Below are 21,121 nucleotides of genomic sequence, written 5' to 3' on the forward strand. Positions count from 1 at the left end.
GTAAATCACATATTAGCCATAACAGAGTACACTGTAGGCTATCAAGGCTTCATGGTCGGTATTGGACCCCGATAGTTGTCGTTTCCGGCTATATGCTTATTATTATTATTGTTATTATATACCATAATTTCCCGACTATTATAGCCGCGGCTTATACATTGATTTTGCAACATTTCTTCAGCTATGAGGATACAGGGGGGCAGTTAATATGGTGTTGATATGGTTTTGTTTCTTTTAACTTGCACAAAACACTGTCCTGCGGCTTATACAATGCGGCTTTTATGCGGGAAATTACTGTATGTGCCTCACTCAAAAGTCCTTACACAGGCTTCAACTCCAAAACTCTGTTGCCAGGCTCCTATATAAAACTAAACGGTATGAACACATGACTCCCGTTCTAGCATCACTACACTGGCTCCCAATATGCTGGAGAATTGATTTCAATGTGTTGCTTGTTACATTTACGGCTCTTCATGACCTTTCCCCTGGTTACATTTCTGATATGCTAGGGCCCTATAGCCCTACATGCGCATTAAGGTCTGCAGGCAAAGGTTATTAACCATTCCTGAGTGACGGCTTGCAACTAAAGGGGACAGATTTTTTTCAGTGTTTTTTTCATGAATGCAATACGCTTCCGTACATCTTTACCGTAAAGCTTTTAAGGAGTTTATTTAAGCTTTTTTTTGTTTTTTTTTTGTCTTGTTTTGTTTTTGTTTTGCTTTGTGTAGTGTTTTGAGTAGGCCTATTGCAGTTTTTTTTATACATTTTCTTTATTCTTGCTAATGTTGATATAATATGGTCTTTTTTTAAAATTGTTTTTAGACATTTCATTTTTGTGCTATTTTTGTTCTGCTTATTCTTTTAATATGCAAAGCACTTTGAAACTAGGCCTATGTTTAGAAAAGCGCTCTATATTAAAGATTATTATTATTAGGCTATCATTCACCTCCTTCGCGTTTCTTGTTGTCTCTAAATATGACGTATGGAGTGTTTTCATTTAACTTCATAGGTTCCACTGATTTCAGAACAGTTAGTCACGACGGACGGGCAGCGGACAGTAGGCCTATGAGATAGACTAGCACTGCTATATTAGTTTTTTAAAGGTTGATCATGAATGCATTAGTTAGGATATATTTCTATTAAGAGGTTGTAGGAAAACAGGTTAGGCCTATAGCAATCATGACGGAAAACCCTAGATTTAATTTCCGGCAATTTCTCACACTGCCTGAAATAAACAAGACTACAGTTAACATCTATGGCAGCACCAATGCCTTAAATACAGCAGTAGAGAAGGCCCGTGAAGAAAAGACATTGGTTATACACCCTTATAGTCCATTCAGGTGAGTAAAACCACAATGACCTTTTGCTATGAATCTTGTTTCTCAAGTGAGATAGTGCTACTGTATCTCTAGCAGCTGGACGCTTGTGTGCTAATATTCATGTTAGCTACGTTACGATAAGTAGCAGCTAGCTGCTAAGCTTTATCCACACATAATGCTCTAGTCTAGAAACAGGAATTGTCCAAGTAAAACAACAAGGTTTTTTGGGGTTTCGAACATGAGTCTTGCATAATGTTCCTTGTGTCAAGCACTTTGGATACAGCTGGGCACGCCAGAGCCTAATGTCATTTCCGCAAAAAAGGTCACGATATTTGCGCCGCTGAAACAGTTCTGAAGAGTGCTAGTCGAGTCACCTCACAGGTTCTATAATCTTTTAGTTATTCACTTCTACTTATTTTCTCATTCTACTCACCTCATGGCCTTTTACACACAAAATAAAAGTTAATCGAAATACATATTTTGTTGTATTGTTTTTACTTAGCAAGAGTGAAAAGCAAGAGCAAGAACAAATAGGGCACTTTTGAACATGTTCAACCTAACTTTGACCGTGTCTTTTTAACTAGTCCTACTGTCAGGTGTGGCGGCGTTTCTGATTTCTTCATAGATCTGTAGCAGCGGGCCTTCACTGTTATCTTGCCAGCCCAATTTTTGCCTGATACTTCCACCAGCATTACAAACACGTGAACAGATAGGCATTTAGTTACAAACTGAACCAGCTTTAGTTCGTGGCAAACATTTAACAGATGCAGCCTAACATAAACGTTAGTAGTGTAGACCAGAGACAATAAGGGCTGCCAAGTTTAACCCCTAAACATGAGTTCTAGCCAGGTTCTAGCCAGGTTGTCAGCTTAGATTTTTTTGTCCATTTTAACACTAGCCTATATTCTTAAAAATGGAAAAAGTTACTTATTACTTACTTATTGCATTTGAGATTCAATTTTAGTCAAGATTAATATGTGATAAATAATGTGTTAAGAATACTATGGACAGTGGCATTCTGGGAAATGTGAGGTGGTCAGCCATTTTTTATTGTGAACATAATTCTTGCCATGATTACTTAATTGAGTGGCATATACTGTACATGGCTGAAAGTGTTGGCACCCCATGCTAAAAGTGACTAAAAAGAGGGATATAAAATCATCTTTTGGAAATGAATCTTAATGCCTTAAGTAATAAAATGAGGATATATCCAACCTTTAAATTTACAATTACTGTCGGGCCCTCCACATCTTTGTTATTGTAGGAAGATTGTAGTAGGATGATTGTATTAGACAGTATTGACTAATGTCATATACTCATACCCATTGTTACTTCTTCTAGGAAATACTGGCTGGTCATCGTGATGCTGGTAACTTTTGTAAATGTGATTGCTGTTCCTTTGAGTGTAAGCTTTTTCACTCAAAAGCATTTTAGTCCTGCATGGATTGCATTAAATGCAATCGTGGATGTGTTGTTCATCATGGATTTATGCCTAAACTTCCGCATTGGGTACCGGAGTGAGGAAATTAATGTAAGTAATGTTAACCACATGATTATAGCGTAGTAGTGAAACAGTGTTGAAGTTACGAAACAGAAGTAACCATCTAAATTTAAAATGAAGGCTACTATTTTACATTATGTACATTTTGCTTTCAAGGATGTTGTTTTGGAAACCGACAAAATAAGGAATCATTATCTGAAAACATGGTTCTTCCCAGACTTAATAGCTGTGTTGCCAGTTGACTATCTAATTCTAATTATTGAGGTGGGTGCAAATCATTTCTCCATAAATCTGACACTGAATTCAGAGTCTTCTTTGCTGAATGGAGTGTTTTTTTTTCCTTCAGACTTTGGGACCTCACCCAGATGCATTTGGAATGGCAGGTGTACGAATGGTGAAACTGATCAAATTAACAAGATTATTCAGCTTGTTACGCCTACTAAGATTCTCCAGGCTGCTACGATATGCTCGGAGATGGGAAGAGGCAAGTGCATCTCATATATTTCCTATTGTTATCGTTACTTTCACTTTTATCTCTGCACAAGTGACCCACTTCTGTGATGTAAGATGACAACAGCATTTCCCAGTTTGATTTCATTTATCCACTCTTCTCTTCAAAGCTTGCAACATGTTGTCTTCCACTTGTTCCACTGTTACAAATAGATGCATCTAACTTGTGCATCGAAAAAGAGATGCACCAAGATAGAATGGGCTGATAACGCTAACCAATATTTATTAGTTTGTTGTAGCCAGCATTAAGGGGACAGCATTTACAGTTTTTCTCAGTCACTTTGGTGCTTTTCTCAGATCAGAATGAAACTTCTCATAACATTACAACATTAGTTCAACCTCCACAACATTTAGTCATTTGTGCACATAGTTAGCCTGGCTAGCGCCTACCACTTCTCAAATGAGACGTGGTCTGGCAACCAGACGTTCATTTTCTCGTATTTGAAAAAATGCCACCCGTTCAATGGGCGCCACGGATGTCTATCAAATGCGTCTGTACATACTGTAGCTCATCATGGTCTTGCTTCCCCCCCTGTTCTGTGATTGGTCCCCTATCTCAGTCAAAAATTAGGGCGGTAGTTTCCAGACTGCCTTAGCAGCGTGAATGAAATCACCGCGCAAGGCAGGATGGGAACACCCTTGTGTCAAGCACACAAGCATTTGAACGGGATGGAACATGCCATCAACAGTTTCAGAATTAATAAGCAATAGATTGACTGTGACGTGATCCCGCACAAAGGTCAAATGTCACCAAGTTATTTGTGCATCATCATCAGGATGGGGGTCTTAAGACTATGTGCCAAGTTTGGTTTGGATGAATAAAAACCTTGCAGAGATATGAGCTAATTTCCTGTTCAACATCCCCCAGAGGTCAAATGTGTTGGGTGTCCTTTTGGGGTGCCTTTTAAAGGTTATGGATCAAATCAAAGATGGCAGGAAATCCAATATGGCTGAAAAAGATATTAAGGATGTTTTAAACTCGGCTTGGCCCAAGGGTTCCAGATACATTGTGAAAAACGGATGAACAGGTCAAATGTTAAAGGGATAGTTCAGGTTTTAAGACACGAAGTTATATGGGTTCCCTGTCAGCAACGTTATGCATCAGCACTGACTTACCCCCCGACAGCGTCCTGTGAGCCGAGATCCAGCCGGTTTTTGATGCTGAAGAAAGTAGTCCGGCAAGTTGCTGGGGTCACGAAAGTAAAGTGTTTTTCTTCTCAAAACCATATGCGTTCCAAAGAGTGATATATTTGCACCACAAAAACGTTGTCCAGGAAAAATTCAAACCTCGTTATCACTTGGCACTATTTTTCTCGATTCCTATCACTGCGCGTGGACAACATTTTTGTAAGCAAATGTGTCACTGTTTTTACCACATTGTTTTGAGGAAAAAAACGCTTTATTTTCGTAACCCCACTCACCCCAGCCAACTGGCCAGACTACTTTCGTCAGCAACAAATTTGGACAGAAACTCGGCCCACAGGACGCTGTCGAGGGTAAGTCAGTGTTGATGTACAGTACTACACTGGTGGTGGGGATGCCATAGAGTTTGATGTGTAAAAACCCAAACTATCCCTTTAATGAACGTTCATGCATGTCCAACTTTGACCTGTTGGTGGTGCTAGAGCTCTCGAGTTTGTGTTGCTTACACAGTATCACCACTTGAACCCAATAAAGAGGTGCTCTGCTGTTAAATTATCACAATATTGACAATATTGGGGAATTATTACATTACACAGGTACACAGGCTTTTCAATGGAAATTTACCACATTGCCTAGGATAGAAGCGCAGCACGTCATTACGCAATAAAGTAACTAAACACAGTAACGTGCAGTGACACATTACCCACAACAGTTGACAGGCCTAGCTGAAAATCAAACCTTCAACTTTTCTGCCTACCTGTACTGCAAATTGACCCAGCACCTTAGCCACTACACTACCAGCATCCTGACAGCTTATTTGTCTTTCATTGATCTATCTTCCTAAATATTAGGTCCATGGCTGGAATGTAGGAGCCGTTGCTACTTTCCTTCAGTTTCTGCATATGGTTGTAATCATCATTTTTATATGCCATTGGAGCGCCTGCTTCCACTTCCTGGTGGCGGTAATCGAAGAATTTCCAGAAAATAGCTGGATCACTCAGGAAGGACTTCAGGTTGGTCTTACATAATACACAATTTCCTTCTTTCTTAGAGAACTTAAAAAAGTGCAATGTGCAAATATAAAACTATTTTATTTTTTTTCTGTTGAACATAGAACAAATCTATGACTTTGCAATACACAAGATGCATGTTTCGTTCACTTTGCCACATGATGACCCTGAACTATGGATCTATTGGAGCTCCTAAGGGTGAGAAAATCTGTACATTCTCATTGTTTGCACACATGTTGCTTGAGATCTCATCACACCACAACTGCCGTCGACCCTGCCTGCCTTTACGGGTAACACCAAGGTTTTTAATATGCTGTAACTGTAAGAAATCCTTTCGTTCAGGGTTTATTATATTTACCTCCACCAAGGAGGTTGTGTTTTCATCAGGGCCTGTCTGTTTGTTTGTCTGTCTGTTTGTTAGCTAGGTAACTCAAAAAGTAATGGATGGATTTTGATGAAATTTTCAGGGAAGGTCTGAAATGACCCAAGGAAGAAACGATTACATTTTTGGAGTGATCCGTATCGTTCCGGAGCCGTTTATGTGTTTCGCTAAGTGGTGTAATGGCATGGTATGGCCATGTGGTGGCGATCTGAATAGTTTAGGTTCAAATGTATGACAACCTAGGAAGAACAATACAATACTCTCTGAGTGCTTTTCTAGTTACTGTATGTTGTGTGGTGTGGTGTGGTGTGGTGTGGTGTGGTGTGGTGTGGTGTGGTGTGTGTGTGTGTGTGTGTGTGTGTGTGTGTGAAAATGTGTGTGTGTGTGTGTGTCTCATACCTGTCTCTCTGGACTTGTCAGTCTCTGTACTGCTGTCCTGTTGCTAGCCCCTTGCCCTTCCAGCGAAATAGATGTTTTTCAAGCATCGTTTTGCTGGCGACCTTAGAGCGATATTAGCCTATTTAAGATGACGCCGTGGTTGTGAAAGCACGATTTTGATGGCAATCTGTTAGAAAAGTCATGTTAGACACACTATGTGCATGAATAGTGTGGTGGACATGTGGAGTGTGAGAGAAGTAATGGAGTAAGTGATGGAGATATTGTAGCTCAGGATAGTGGAGAGTCTCGGCTACTGTGGTCCATTTTCAACTGATGGCTCTCTTAGATGTAACATTGGATTAGATGAGCTGAAGGAGGAGTGGTAGGGGTGGTCGTGAGTCAAGTTGTTAGACATGTGTGGTGAAAATCATGTAGGTCTGGGAGTGTCGTTGAAAGGATATTTCAGAGTTTTGCACATTCAAACAGAATGTGGAAAGGTTATTGGTGCAGTAGGCAGATATCAATGTGTCACTATGCGTACACAATCTTCCCACATATGTAGAATATGTTTTATTAATTTGAAACCTTATCCTTTCAGGTGTCCTACATCTGTGGGTTGATATAATAAGCATGATGGTGGGAACAGTCATGTATGCCTTGCTTCTGGCTCGTATAACAGCCCTGGTGACTAACTCCAGGGCAAGTGAGAATGTCTACAATCAAAAGGTGAGGTGTGCATTATTTCTGTGTACCAGATAGTTTGAGAAATGCAAAATCCTACCATGTAAGGAACTTAGGTTTGCCTTTGTAGTGCCGTACTTTCACATCATCCACTGCCCAATCTGCTAGACTATCTAGGGTATTAAATATGTCATTGCTTACGTACACAAGTATTTTTTTCTTTTTTTTTTAAAGTTGAGTAGAACTGCTACTCTGCATTATATAGCTGCTTGCTGACATTTTATCATCATGTATGGTCGCTAAAGTTTTGATTCTTTTTAATTTTGCCATTAGTTAACGCCATTCAGCTGCGCTTGTACTTGTACTAATTATACTGTTCAATTACGGGCACCGCAAATTGCGTTGGAGGGCGGTGACAGGCGGTGATGAGCCCTGTTTAGCTAATGAAGTATTTCCACGCAAAATAGCAAAACTCACTATTTTGTCTTTGTCTTTGTCTTTATACATTGACACCTTTTGTGTCTATGACTGATTTAATGAGATATGAAAAAGACAAAATTGCAAATCAACAGTACATTTCCATATCTCTCATTTAGCCTACTGCACAGCCATCTTGGGAATTCGACCTCAACTTCCCTCTTGAAAATATAACTTACAAGTACAATCGGAATGTACTAGTACATCTTCTGCGCCATTTTCTAAAACAGTCAGGAAGACAGTATTTAGAACTGTTTACCGTTGTTTATGAGTGATGCAGTGTATGCACTATATGGGAAACTATGTTAGCTTACTCCTTTCTAAAATGGCCATAGACGCTTTCTCAGTGGAAATACTCTCTGAAGTTCTCTTCTAGGCCAATACTACTGTAGGTTTAATCCATGTCCAGGATACTGACCCCAAAGATGTATGCTCCTTAAGCTTGTCATTGTCAGTTTGTAGGAATGATTAGATTTGTCATAACATAGTGTGTCTTGTTGCAAGATGTGTTATATCTGTTAGCTATAAATCATCTAGGGGATGTTGCTGCAATTGACTGTTAGACTGATTTCATTTCAAACCTAATCACAAAATGTGTTTTGTGTTTCCCAGAAAAATGAGTTGAGACAGTATATGCAATTGAGTCGCATACCACTTAACCTGCGCCTGAGAGCCCTTGATCATTTATATAGCCGATACCAGGGAATGTGGTTTGATGAGCGTGATATTCTGATGGACCTCAATGAACCTCTAAGACGGGTAACTTGGAAATTTTGTTCATTTCAGTCTACATAGATTGCTGTGTACCTTACCTGATAAAGTCACATACAGTATATCAGTAAGGCCCAGTTTACTTTAATTTTTATATGTTTTAGGGGATCTGATCACAAGTGGTCAGCAAAGACACATCACCATTTACACATCCTAGATGTACAGCTAGAGATGTTGCTGTGTTAGATTCTGTTACAAATGTCACGTCTGCTACCAGATTCTGTTACGAATGTCACATTTACAGTAATAAAGAACTTAGCACTATATTCTTTCTTTCTTCAATGTTTGTTCTAATGAGCCATACTCTTCTCTTAAACAGGAACTTATACACTACAATTGCTCCCCTCTGATCCAAAGACACCCAGTCTTCCAAGATGCCGACCCTATCTTTCTGTCAGAGGTGCTGGAAATGTTGGAGTTTGAATACTTTCTTGAAGGAGAGCTCATCATTCGAAGTGGGGCAGTGGGTGACTGCATGTTTTTCATAGAGAGGGGCCAAGTACAAGTGGAGACGCCTGAATTCACGAAGATACTGACAGATGGCTCTTTCTTTGGAGGTAACAGATGTCAACTGTCCAGGGGTGCGTTCCCCGAAAGCATCGTAAGCCTAAGATGATCGTAAAGTCCCTCTTACGAACGTCTTAAAGGGATAATCCGGAGTGAAATGCACTTTAGATCAATTTTTCGGACTATTGGGAGTACATACGTTGAGTTGACACCAAAATCATGTCATTCGGATGTATTTTGAGAAAGTTCGAGTTCACCGTTTTTAGTCAAAACTCGTTAGCCTGGAAGTGACCGGGGCAGGTCCTTTCGCCACTACAAAACGCTATTTTTATACCTCTTCTACTGTTCCAAACAACACTACACTTACGTGGTAGTGAGTAGAGGGTCCCTAAAGCCAAACCGAAGTATCCCCACGTCTTTATGTGGTCGGATAGAGAGTCCAGAATGAATTTAATCGAGTCAGTACCTTTCCGGAAATGTTAGTAAAGTGTTGTTGAAGCGTTGCGCTGCTGCCGCCGCGACATTTCCGAGGAGCATCGTGAAAACACTCGTAGATCTACGAGTGCTCCAGAGTTCTCGTTACTGACTAAAGCCCGGCGCCCACCGGACACGTACGCGGCACGCCGCGACAATAAACAAATTAGAACTTCATTGTTTTCAAAGGAGCAAAGCCCACTGGAAACGTCTGCCGCGCAGCAGCCGCACAGAGATAGAAAACTATTCTAAAATCCTGCGCGTCAAGCCCAGACCGCCGAATACCGCTGAACGGCGTGTCCGGTGGGCGCCGGGCTTAAGAGCATCTTAACGCGTAGCAGTGCTAAGCCTATGCCTCAGTGGAGTCACCAGCAGGATATACAGGGGGATTACAGCTAAGAGTATAATTATCCAACTTACATTACCATTATTTATTGTATTTACTTGTGATGATTCAGAGCGTGCAAAATAGCATTCATTCAATGGACATAATGATGTGATTAAAGCGGACAAAAGTAGCCTACAAACAAGTTATAAACGAGACGTTGCCAGAAAAGCCATTATCTTTGTGTAGGCTATCTTATATTAGGCCTAAGTAAAAACATCTAGCTACTTAATTGAATGTGATTATGTCTGTTGCCAGAAAGTTGACGGTGTCATATTATATCGATAGCTGCCATTTTCCCAAACATTAACGACAAGAAGACCTGTGGAGAGGGTTTCATGTGGCTGTTTTGTAAAAGTACAGTTACCTTTTTGTCCAGTTCTCTTTCCAGTCGAGAGGAAACTACATTCGTTGTAGGACCTGCTCGCTTCGAACTGATTGTAGAGTACGTTATAAAGCACACTGAGTGGTCGCAGGTGACGTAGGCTACAGTAGATTACCGCAATTTTGATATTGTGGTAATTTACCACACATTTAAAAAACCTGGTGACTTACCACACTTATCAGGCATAAATCCCCATATTTACAGTAACTTACTGGAATAATCATTTCAAGTATTTTACTGTAAGATATGAAGTAAAGTACTGTAGAAATTGCTGAAAAGTCTAACAGTGTAGGCTACTGTATCGATCCGAAGTTCAGACGGTAGGCCTCGGCCTAGTTGTGACGTGCAGTCACGTGACATCACCATCAAATTAGGGGATATTTCAGAACCATTAACGTGGACAGCTCCCCTTAAGAGCATCTTAAGATCAGTGCACACGCGTTCACGCTACGAGCAGGTTAGGGTTAGGGTTAAACAGTCGAAAAAATCAAACGATCGATCTTAAGATGAATCGTAGAAAACCCTCGTTAAGTGCGTCTTCGTTATCGGGAAACGCACGCCAGCTTTTTTTCTCAGGTCCTTATCTCAGTTTATGTCCTCTGCAAATCATCCACACAAGAATACAGTGTCTGCGGCTTTGACATTTTGACATTTTATTATGACCGCCGCTAGCATAGCTAGCGAAGCGGTCATATAGTTGATGTCAAAGTTTTTTTTTTTTTTTATTTCATTTTTCGTCAACGATTCCCGGGACACCATAACACCGGAGCACATGAAACTTGATGGGCATGTAGCCCCAGTAGACTTCTGTGGAAAAATTTTGTTTCGTCCCCGGGGGTCACTCCACCCCCGCGCTGCCCCCGCCCGAAGCCCAACAATGACAGTTTTTCCTACATAACTACCTGAACCGTGGCACCGAGGATGACAAAATGTTTATGGTATGTTGGTCTCAAGAGCTTGCATCAACTTAGCTTATAACCAGTCATTTGTGATTTGCACCCCCAAGGTAAAAATTGAAAATGCAATGTAATATTGCTTTAATTGCCCCTATCTTCAGATGAGATGTTATGAACTGCACCAAATTTCATGTGTATGATTAACCTGACACCCCCTGGGAATATGCCAAGTTTTGTGGAATTTCATCCATGGGGGGCTATAAAATAAATGGATTTATGTGTACATTCAGGACTGTATTACAAATCGGCCTGTAGATGGTGGTCCCCCGCTGGGGATTTGAAAAACTGTTCCAAACACACATCACAATCTCTGCTAGTTTTTGTCCTAGAAACATATAAGTGACACCATTAGAAACCTTTAATGAACTAGTTTCCAAATATATACGTTTTAAAAGAGAATGGTTGCTCTGGGTGCTGGATGCTACGGTCATACAGACACACACACACACAAACATGCAGGAACAAACACACACACACACACACACACACACAAACACAGACAAGCACAGGCACATACACACACACACACACACACACACACACATAAATACACACACACAGACACATACCTACACACACACGCACCAGCACACACATGTACATAACACATGCACAAATACGCCCACACGCATGCACACACACACACACACACACACACACACACACACACACACACACACAGATGCACAGTACACACACACACACTTCACACACACACACACACACACACACACAGATGCACAGTGTGCACACACACACTCACACACACACAGATGCACAGTGCACACACACACACACACATACATCTTTGAGTATGTTTTGTGAGACCACCGGAGCTGAGAAGTGAGTGTGTGTGTAATGTACTATAGCCTGTGTGTGTGTGTGTGTGTGTGTGTGTGTATGGGTGCGTTTCTGTGTGCCCATGTGTGTATATGTGTGTGTGCTGTGTGTATTCTGTGTGTGTTCTCTTTCTTTCTCGCTCTCTCTCTGTGTCTGTGTGTGTTCTGTGTTATCTGTGTGTATTCTGTGTGTGTTCTCTCTTTCTCTCTCTCTGTGGGTGTATCTCTGTGTGTGCCTGTGTGTGTGTGTGTGTGTGTGTGTGTGTGTGTGTGTATGTGTGCGTGTGTTTGAGTGTGTGCCTGCATATGTGTGTGTGTGTGCACTCGCGCGCATACGTGTGTGTGTGTGTGTGTGTGCCTGCGTGTGTGTGTGTGTGATCTGATATTGAAGTGACAGTGACAGCAGAGAACACAGTGAACATATACACATAGAAACACATACAGTAAAACACACACAAGCAGACACACACACACACACACACACACACACACACACTCATAGACAGAGAAGCACTCATACACAAAAGCAAGCGCACACATGCACACACTCATTTACATACATAAAAGTTACAATAGGGGATGGAGTAGGCGATGGAAACAAAAGCGTGATTGCTATTTGCGGAGAGAATGTGCAAGACTGAGCGGCGGTCATATTGTGTATCGCTTTGTGGTACATCAAGTTGTTGCTGTAAGAGGATAACCCCTTGAGATGAAGCATCTTGTTTTCGAGGGGGTCCTCTAGACATTAGACACACAATACAGCACATGTACATTCACACTCACTCAAGCTCACCCTTATCCCACCTCACCCACCCCACCGATTCCTAGAGTACGAGTCCAGAGGTGCGTTCAAGTTCACCGAACTTAGGTGAACATAGGCGAACGTTCGCAAACAGTATTCCGTTAGCCTTGAGTTTTTGGCGAACGTTTGCTAACAATCGCAAACAGTCTGAGGAGGTGGTGCGTCGCGAACAGGACGTGAGTTTGACGAACACAACAATGCAATTACTGTTAGAATGGAATGTTACAGTTTTTTCCAATCGTTTACACACAATTTTGAAAACAGGGCTCTTTTTGTCTAAACATATCACACAATTAGCCAAACACCACACCCAATCAGCAGAACATAACAGATTGTTAGCAAAATGGAATATTTCTGTCAAAACAATAAACACATTGATAAAACCTTATACTGTTCTCATATCACTAACACATTATTTGAATGATTCTACACTGTGTCCATCTTATACACACCAACACAATAAATTCAAAACACATCTGTAAAAACCCTCTTCCAATATATGGATCTTATTCAGACATATTGTTTGAGAGCATTAGGATAATTTAGATGACAAAAATATTTTGATGAACCCTCATCAAGCAATGCACAAAACTGATGCTGCAGGCAATATTTCTATCTTTCACTGTACCATACTGTATGTTCAGTTACAGTGACAAGTCAATCAACAGAACATGGCAAAATTATAGTTCTTGCTACTGTAAAGTGTAGAAAAATAAAAATCTGTACACTAACAAAAAGTACTAGTACTGTACACTTACAGTCACTAAAGAAAAACTAAAGCAGCAATACAAACAAGTAACAACAATACATAATACTGTAATCATCTCTCTGTCTCTGGATCAGGCCATAAGAGTTCACCACATCACAGGCTATGGGTGCCTCTCATTTGGGCTTTTATACGTCCTGCCTCGCTCCTCTGGCCTCGATCCTCACTGATCGACATAAAGAATGATGGGGCGAAAACAATGGGAGAGTCTATCCAGTGTTAGTTATAGATCAGTGGGAATGCCCCTCGAGGATCGAGCATAACACACCTGAGTGCTGCGTTTTCAATTTTGCACATGTGTGCTTACACACCTGGTGGATGTGATTATTACAGTGCATGCAAATGCACTGTTCTGTTCTTCCTAGGCATCTTCTTCTTCTTCTTCTTCTTCTTCTTCTCCTAACCAGGTCCTAATTCGCTTCAACCGTTTAACGTAGAAACTTGGTTCAAACTTTGTTACGTAGGTCTTGAAAATAAGACTAAGTCTATGTATATTTCAGTTCTGTAAACTTGATACTTTTTGAGATATTAGCAAAATATTTTTCCCCATTGACTTTTCATAGACCTCTGAAGCTGCCCTCTGCCCATATAAGGAGATCCGGGAGTTAATTGAAGCCAACTGCCCATATATGGCAAGCTTTTTTGTAGGCGAACTTCAGAGGTCTATCGCACTGCACTGCTGATTAAGCTGATTTGCACCTGTATCAAGAGCCAGATGCTCAAGGGCCTATCAAGTTTAATTGACAGCCAGTTAAATTGAACCTGCATTATCAGTTCTCTCTGTCTACCCATTCACTCATACACACACACACACACACACCTGACTGCAGTACTTCATATATACCACACTTCTCCATGCACTCCACAACATTCTCACCTTAACCTAACATTTCACTGCATCATAGAAAGCCACGCTCCTTTCATCCACTTAAATCCACTCACACACGCACGCACGCACGCACGCACGCACGCACACACACACACACACGCACTCACACTCAGAGGTGGAAAAGTCAAGCTTCAGAGAGTAAAAGTCCAATCACGTATTGGTTCTATCTGTGCACTTAAACACAGGTGATCTCACCAATTAGCTGCTCTGCCTGGCTGAAGAGTTGTACTACTTAGAATCAGCTGGTTGGTTGGACTTTTCCACCTCTGTCCCTAAGCCACATACAACACACTGCCCCCCCCCCCCCTTCCCTCACCTTCCTCTGTCCATACCTGTTTGTAAATTTAAGTTTGTTTCACATTTTATCTTATGTCTTGCTTTTGCATGCACTGGTAATTTCCTCGAAATTACGTTTTCTAGTTCAATTTGTTCATTAGTGTGGTCATTGGCAAGCCAGGGCTTTATAATGAGAAGGAAGTACCTAACAATCTTTATCTGTGTCTAAGGTGTGAAAATGTGTTTTACGTTTTGACATTCACTGTGTGTAATGTTTCGCAAAAAGTGTGAAGCTGAATTTGTGCTTACTGTTGTACTACTCTGCGCAGGCGTTTTGCTTCTTAAGTGTTAAGTATTGTTAACTGTCTGTTAATCTTAATTTTAGTGTGTAAACGATTGGAAAAAACTGTAACACCAAATCATTCAAAGAAAACATGTGTTGCCAGAGGCGCCTATGTATTTTGCTTAGTGGTGTAATGGCATGGTATGGCCACGTGGTGGCGATCTAAATAGTTTGATTCAAATGTATGACAACCTGAAGAGCAATGCAGGCGGAGGTCTGCGCTCTCTGAGTGCTTTTCTAGTTATGTTCTGCAACCACAGTGTGTTGTTTGCAAAGAGGTGCTTGCAAATTACAGCATCACATTGAGACCAAGCACCCTGTTTTTTTTTTTTTTAGAAAGCTGGATAAACTGTGTCCACAAAAGAAAGCAATTTAAAGTTTTGGTACTGTCTGCAGTTGCTGTAGAACATCTGATTTATTAGCATGTTAGAGGTTCATTCAGAGGAGAATGTTTGCTACTGGTACTGGTTGCTCTATTGTAAATACAGAATGCATACTTGTCGATGTAGTTTTTTTTTTACAATAGGGTCATGCCTCTGTGTACATGCATAATGTCATTATTCCTTTACAGAAGGGTAATGCCTCTATGTTCATGTCAGTCAGAGCACAACATTGATTTTGCGATGATTACAGAAGAAGACATCACATTTTGTAAGCTTATTTTTTCCACTTCTTTCTCCAAATGGATGTACTCCATGGGGAAGACTCTGTGGCCTGCCTGAACTAACACTATGTTCCATTTTAGTCAGGACCACTTTGTCAAACAAACAGTTTTTATTTACCATTTGGTATATTCAATGTCCAATGTGCTTGTTGAACAATGCTGGCAAGTGTGTCCCGGCTCGTTTCCTCGTTGTTCCTCAATGTCTCTTGTCTCGTTGACTCATGTTGTAATCTCAGTTACTGCAGCTGACTTGATGTCATGAACAAAAAGTGTCTGAGATGGCATAAACAGAAAATGAGAGTAGGCAGCATTACTTTTGGGAAATTCTAACTGCCAATCAGATTGTAGGATTCTGGGAGCCAATCAGATTGCAGAATTCCAACAGCCAATCAAATTGCAGGATTCTTACAACCTATCAGATTGTAGGATTCTAGGAGCAAATCAGATTGCTGGATTCTAGGAGCCAACCAGATTGCAGAATTCAAACAGCCAATCAAATTGCAGATTCTGGGAGCCAAAGATGGGAGGACTCCCATATTCCGATCAGATTGCTGGTTTCTGGGAGCCAATCAGATAGCAGAATTCAAACAGCCAATCAAATTGCAGAATTCTGGTAGCCGATCAGATTGGAGAATTCTGGGAGCCAATCAGGTTACAGTATTCCTACAGCCAATGAAATTGCAGGACTCTAAGAGCCGATCAGATTGCAGGATTCTCACAGCCAATAAAATTGCAGGATTCTGGGAGCCAATCAGATAGCAGGATTCCAACAGCCAATCAAATCATGCACATCTTAAGGCTGGCATGAATATCTTTACTTCAGAGCATTGAATTCACAAAACCTGTTGCTGTATTACATAAGTTTGTGTGTGTGTGTGTGTGTGTGTGTGTGTGTTTGTCTCTGTGTGTGTCTTGACGTAAGCAAAACTTAATTAGTAAATCATGATCCACCTATCTACTAATCACAGGAAAAGTCAGTGAACAACACTCTTGCATATGAGCCTTTGCTTGGTGCATCCAGATGTTTTGACATCAGATGCATGAGCATGGCCAGCACATCCTCTGTATTCCTCTTCTGTTTGTATGCAAACTGATAGGGATCCAATTTATCCTGCGTTGACTGTGTAAGTAAGGGTGTAATGATTTAAAGTGACTTAATTAAGGCTGATATCAAAGCCACAGGTCGGTAATCATTACATTCTGTAGGACAGGCTTTCTTTGAGAGTGGAATTACCTGTGATATTTTCCAGGCTGTTGGGACAGCATGCATGTCCAGTGATTGCTGAAATATAGGCTGCCATGCAATAGCCAGCTCCTCACTGAAAGTCTTTAAAACAAAACCACTAATGTTGTCTGGTCCAAGCCTTCCGTGCATTGAGATGTCTAAAAGTTCTGGCTACTTGTGTCACTGAGATTATTACTGTGTCCTCAGGCTGTACTGGGACGGAGCTCAGCTCTTTCTGCCCCCCGTGGTTTCAAAGCGAGAGAAAAAGGTGTTGAGTTCTTCTGCGGTAGCCAACTAATCCATGTACGACGAGCGATCGTGGTTTCTCTGACATCCCAGCCAAGGTTTTCATAGTACTCCACAGTCTCCTGGGGTCTTTTGATCTGGCCAGCTCCTCCAAGTGTTTTCTGTGGGCCTCTTTTGACTTCCTTATTTGCTTTCTCAACTCTTTGTTTATTCCTTTGAACTGTGCTGTGTCCTGTGCTGTAAACTTATGATCAAACTTGACACTTGACTGGTGCATTCGACGGCGGCATTCCGCACTCAGGTTTTTAGCCGCACAATCCAGGGAATACCAATGCACTTGGGGTAATTGGTAATGGTAATTGAACACACAATTTTCACTAGCCCAGCTCCTTATCCACTTTGCTAATTATGATATGATTGAATGTACTGTAGGACACATGGATATGTTGTTGTATTTCCCCTACTAAGTGGATATTAAAATAATCACTTTTCACAATATAGTATTCTTTTTTTTTTAAAGTATATTTTTTGGCCTTTTTGCCTTTATTATGATAGGACAGTGAAGAGGTAGACAGGAAATAAGTGGGAGAGAGAGATGGGGTGGGATTGGGATATGACCGCAGGCCGGATTTGAACCTGGGTCCCCGTGGGCACTCGGACCCGCAAATGGTATAGACGCTGTAGCCTGCTGCGCCACAGCGCCCCCACAATATAGTATTCTTGTCAGTGAATATCTGATTGTGTTTGTTGCTCTTTCAGAGTTATGCATGGTAACAGAAATGAGCAAGCGCCAAGCTACTGTGAGGGCACTGACTGCATGCCGTCTGTACAGCCTTAGTGCTTGTAAATACAAGAAGATATTGGAGCATTTCCCTGACGGGCTGCGAAAGGTTGCCTCTGAGGCAGAGAAACGACAGGAAATCCTCAATGGTTAAAGGTAAGGATGTAAATTGCCTTCATTGTGACATGCACCCTTTGTGTACATCATAATTAATTAGCTATCTATGTTATTTACTAGGGGTGTCACAATTTCAGTCTTAAGTCGGAAACTGATAGAAATTACATTTCGAACTTCTAAATCAGTAATTCATGTCAATGCCCCAATGTCACAACCATAAGGCTTTGTGATCGTGCATCATATTACTAATGTTATTGACAACATTCAAGTAAAAAAATGAATAGACAAGGTATACATTTGAATATTTGCTTTCTTTGCATATCCTGACATTTTGTACTGTACATATTGTGATGGAGAGAGAGAGAGAGAATTTATTTGTTTTCTCCTGTTGTGAATTTCTTTTTCAGTGCATGATCAAAACCTTGAAGAAGAATGATCACAGGCTTTTTAAACCGTGATCCCAATTTCTATTGCCTCATAATAAAGTTTCTTTTTCAAACAATGTATATTTTAATTTATGTTTATTCAATGCATATTTCCCAGGTTATTTGGAGCAATGAAAGGTATCGGGGAAATCTTTGTTTGGAAGATTTGACTTAACATCTGAAATGAACTCTGGGACACTGTGAAACAGACAGCTGTCTCGGGCTGCCACATTTCACCAGACACAACGTTTGTTGGAAAATGTGCTGGTTTCTGGATTTCTGAAAGTACAGACGTTGTGGCCAGTGGAGCCATTGCACGTCCTGACGGGATTGATTTTACATTTACAGTTTTTTCCAATTGTTAACACACAATTTTGAAAACAGGGCTTTTTTTTTCTAAACACTTCACACAATTAACCAAACACCACACCAAATTAGCAGAACGCAACAGGTTGTTAGCATGGAAATTTGAATATTTCTGTCAAAACAATAAACAAATTGATAAAAACCTATACTGTTCTCATATCACTAACACATTCTTTGAATGATTCTACACTGTCTCCATCTTATCTTAACACAATACATTCAAAACACATCTGTAAAAACCCTCTTCCAATATATGGATCTTATTCAGACATATTGTTTGAGAGCATTATAGGATAATTTAGATGACAAAAATATTTTGATGAACCCTCATCAAGCAATGTACAAAACTGATGCTGCAGACAATATTTCTTTCTTTCACTGTACCATATGTTCAGTCACAGTGACAAGTCAATCAACAGAAAATGGCAAAAATATAGTTCTTACTACTGTAAAGTGTAGAAAAAGAAAAATCTGTACACAAATAAAAAGTACTGTACACTTACAGTCACTGAAGAAAAACTAAAGCTACAAACAAGTAACAACAATACGTAATACTCAAATAGTCTATCCAGTGTTAGTTAGATCAGTGGGAATGCCCCTCGAGGATCTAGGATCGAGGAGGCATGTTGTGAAGCACCTTATGGGTGCGTCTCATGCAGCGTTTATACGTCCTCCCTCGCTCCTCGATGCCTCGATCCTCACTGATCTACATAAAGAATGATGGGGGGGAAACAATGGGATAGTCTATCCAGTGTTAGTTATAGATCAGTGGGAACGCCCCTCGAGGATCGAGCATCGAGGATCGAGGAGGCATGATGAGAGGCACCCAATGTCTTCGTTGGCAAGGCAAGACTGCATAACACACCTGAGTGCTGCGTTTTCAATTTTGCACATGTGTGCTTACACACCTGGTGGATGTGATTATTCAATTTGTTCATTAGTGTGGTCATTGGCAAGCCAGGGCTTTGTAATGAGAAGGAAGTACCTTACAATCTTTATCTGTGTCTAAGGTGGGAAAATGTGTTTTACGTTTTGACATTCACTGTGTGTAATGTTTTGCAAAAAAGTGTGAAGCTGAATTTGTGCTTACTGTTGTACTACTCTGCGCAGATGTTTTGCTTCTTAAGTGTTAAGTTTTGTTAACTGTCTGATAATCTTTAGATTTAGTGTGTAAACGATTGGAAAAAACTGTAAGAAATTGGCTGCATATTACGGGATGGCCTGGGTCGCTTCCAGCAGCATGGGCTACGCTGTATGGTCTTTGGCCTAGTACCTACGGCCCAATTACAGCTGCAGGGATATCCTTTACCAACCCCTCTCCCACACGTGTCCTGGGGAGTTTATGTTTGTGTACTTGAAATATGGATATCAGTTGCGTAAAAGACGTTTGGATATTTTGTGTAGCTTGCAGCAATCTCCTCGTTGAGGAGGCCCTAACGCTGTAGAACATAAGACAGAGAAAGCATGCTCTGCGAAGAGAACACAGTTGCATGTCCAGTGTATTCATGCGTCTTTCTTCACAGAAAATAAAGTTTCTTGATGCATTTAAATATTTTTAGATTAGTTAAACCATTATTTTCTTGGGGGTTCTACAGGGGTCCTATGGCCAATCCAGGGGGAGCTGTAGCACCCCCTAGCTCCCACCTGTCACCGGCCCTGCCTAAAATGGTCTCCCCACATTGACACTATCCAGAAAAAGGCCCAACAGAGGTTATACTTCCTGAAGGCTGGCTTACATTGCACGATTTTGGTCTGTTTTAACAGTCGGCGACTAAATTTCCAAAATCGGGCGGAAATCTTGGGAGTTGTACTGAAATCGCAGCGCGCTCCCGTCATCTAAATCGTTTAGTGTAAGGTGCCAATCTTAGCGGTTTTAAGTCCGTCGGAGGCAGTCTTTTTCTAGTTTTGCCGTTACGACAATATCAAACATGTTTGATATTATCGGAAGTCTTTTCAGTCGTGGCTCATGCAAATAGTGACGTGAACATTAAAAACCAATAGTAACCTTGCGCGAACATGAAACAGGAAGGGGCAAAATAGGCGACAGCTGTAGCCTTTATGATTATTTGTTATTTCATTTCTTATAATTTATTAGTCGGTTGTTCTACGTGACAGAACAGCTCTATATCTGTTAGTGATGTCACACATCAAACAATGCTGCAGAAACGCGAAAAAATTACTTTGATATGAGTAGGCTATCATGTGATTTCCTGTGAATGATGACGTGTAGCCTATTGCACGATGGAAATAATTTGAAGGAATCTAGCAGCAGTCTTGTAAATAGTGACCCACAGTCTTTGCAAAATCCTAATCTGAGACTGGCCTGTGACTAGACTGTGACTAAAACCTCAATGAATTGTCTTTAGATGTGAGAGGGTCTGAGACTGTAGTTTTTCAAAAATCTTTTCCAAATCTTTGCAAAGTCTGGCAATGTAAGGTAGGCTTGAGACAACTAAGGAAGTTTAATCTGCCTAAGGAGCTGCTGACCACTTTCTACTCAGCG

At 40.9% G+C, this 21,121-nt stretch overlaps 1 protein-coding gene across 1 annotated transcript; it reads left to right on the forward strand.

Moving 5' to 3' along the window:
• Window positions 1-1,024: 1,024 nt before the first annotated feature.
• Window positions 1,025-18,331, forward strand: LOC134102264 (potassium/sodium hyperpolarization-activated cyclic nucleotide-gated channel 3-like). The gene is made up of 11 exons (XM_062556317.1): window positions 1,025-1,340; window positions 2,661-2,850; window positions 2,977-3,084; window positions 3,167-3,304; window positions 5,325-5,486; window positions 5,588-5,681; window positions 6,842-6,969; window positions 8,014-8,160; window positions 8,492-8,729; window positions 17,689-17,866; window positions 18,235-18,331. Exons 1-10 carry the CDS (start codon window positions 1,180-1,182, stop codon window positions 17,862-17,864), a joined length of 1,542 nt encoding a protein of 513 aa, XP_062412301.1. The 5' UTR covers window positions 1,025-1,179; the 3' UTR covers window positions 17,865-17,866; window positions 18,235-18,331.
• The last annotated feature ends 2,790 nt before the right edge of the window (window positions 18,332-21,121 follow it).

Source organism: Sardina pilchardus, chromosome 2, assembly GCF_963854185.1.
Source record: "Sardina pilchardus chromosome 2, fSarPil1.1, whole genome shotgun sequence".
In the NCBI taxonomy this organism is placed as follows: domain Eukaryota; kingdom Metazoa; phylum Chordata; class Actinopteri; order Clupeiformes; family Clupeidae; genus Sardina; species Sardina pilchardus.

Excerpts from the sequence above, each read along its gene's own strand:
- LOC134102264 (XM_062556317.1), top strand. The coding sequence starts at position 1,180 with ATGACGGAAAACCCTAGATTTAATTTCCGGCAATTTCTCACACTGCCT. Across the intron at positions 3,085-3,166 it reads ATCTAATTCTAATTATTGAG|ACTTTGGGACCTCACCCAGA; the intron begins GTGGGTGCAAAT and ends TTTTTCCTTCAG. Across the intron at positions 8,730-17,688 it reads AGATGGCTCTTTCTTTGGAG|AGTTATGCATGGTAACAGAA; the intron begins GTAACAGATGTC and ends TTGCTCTTTCAG.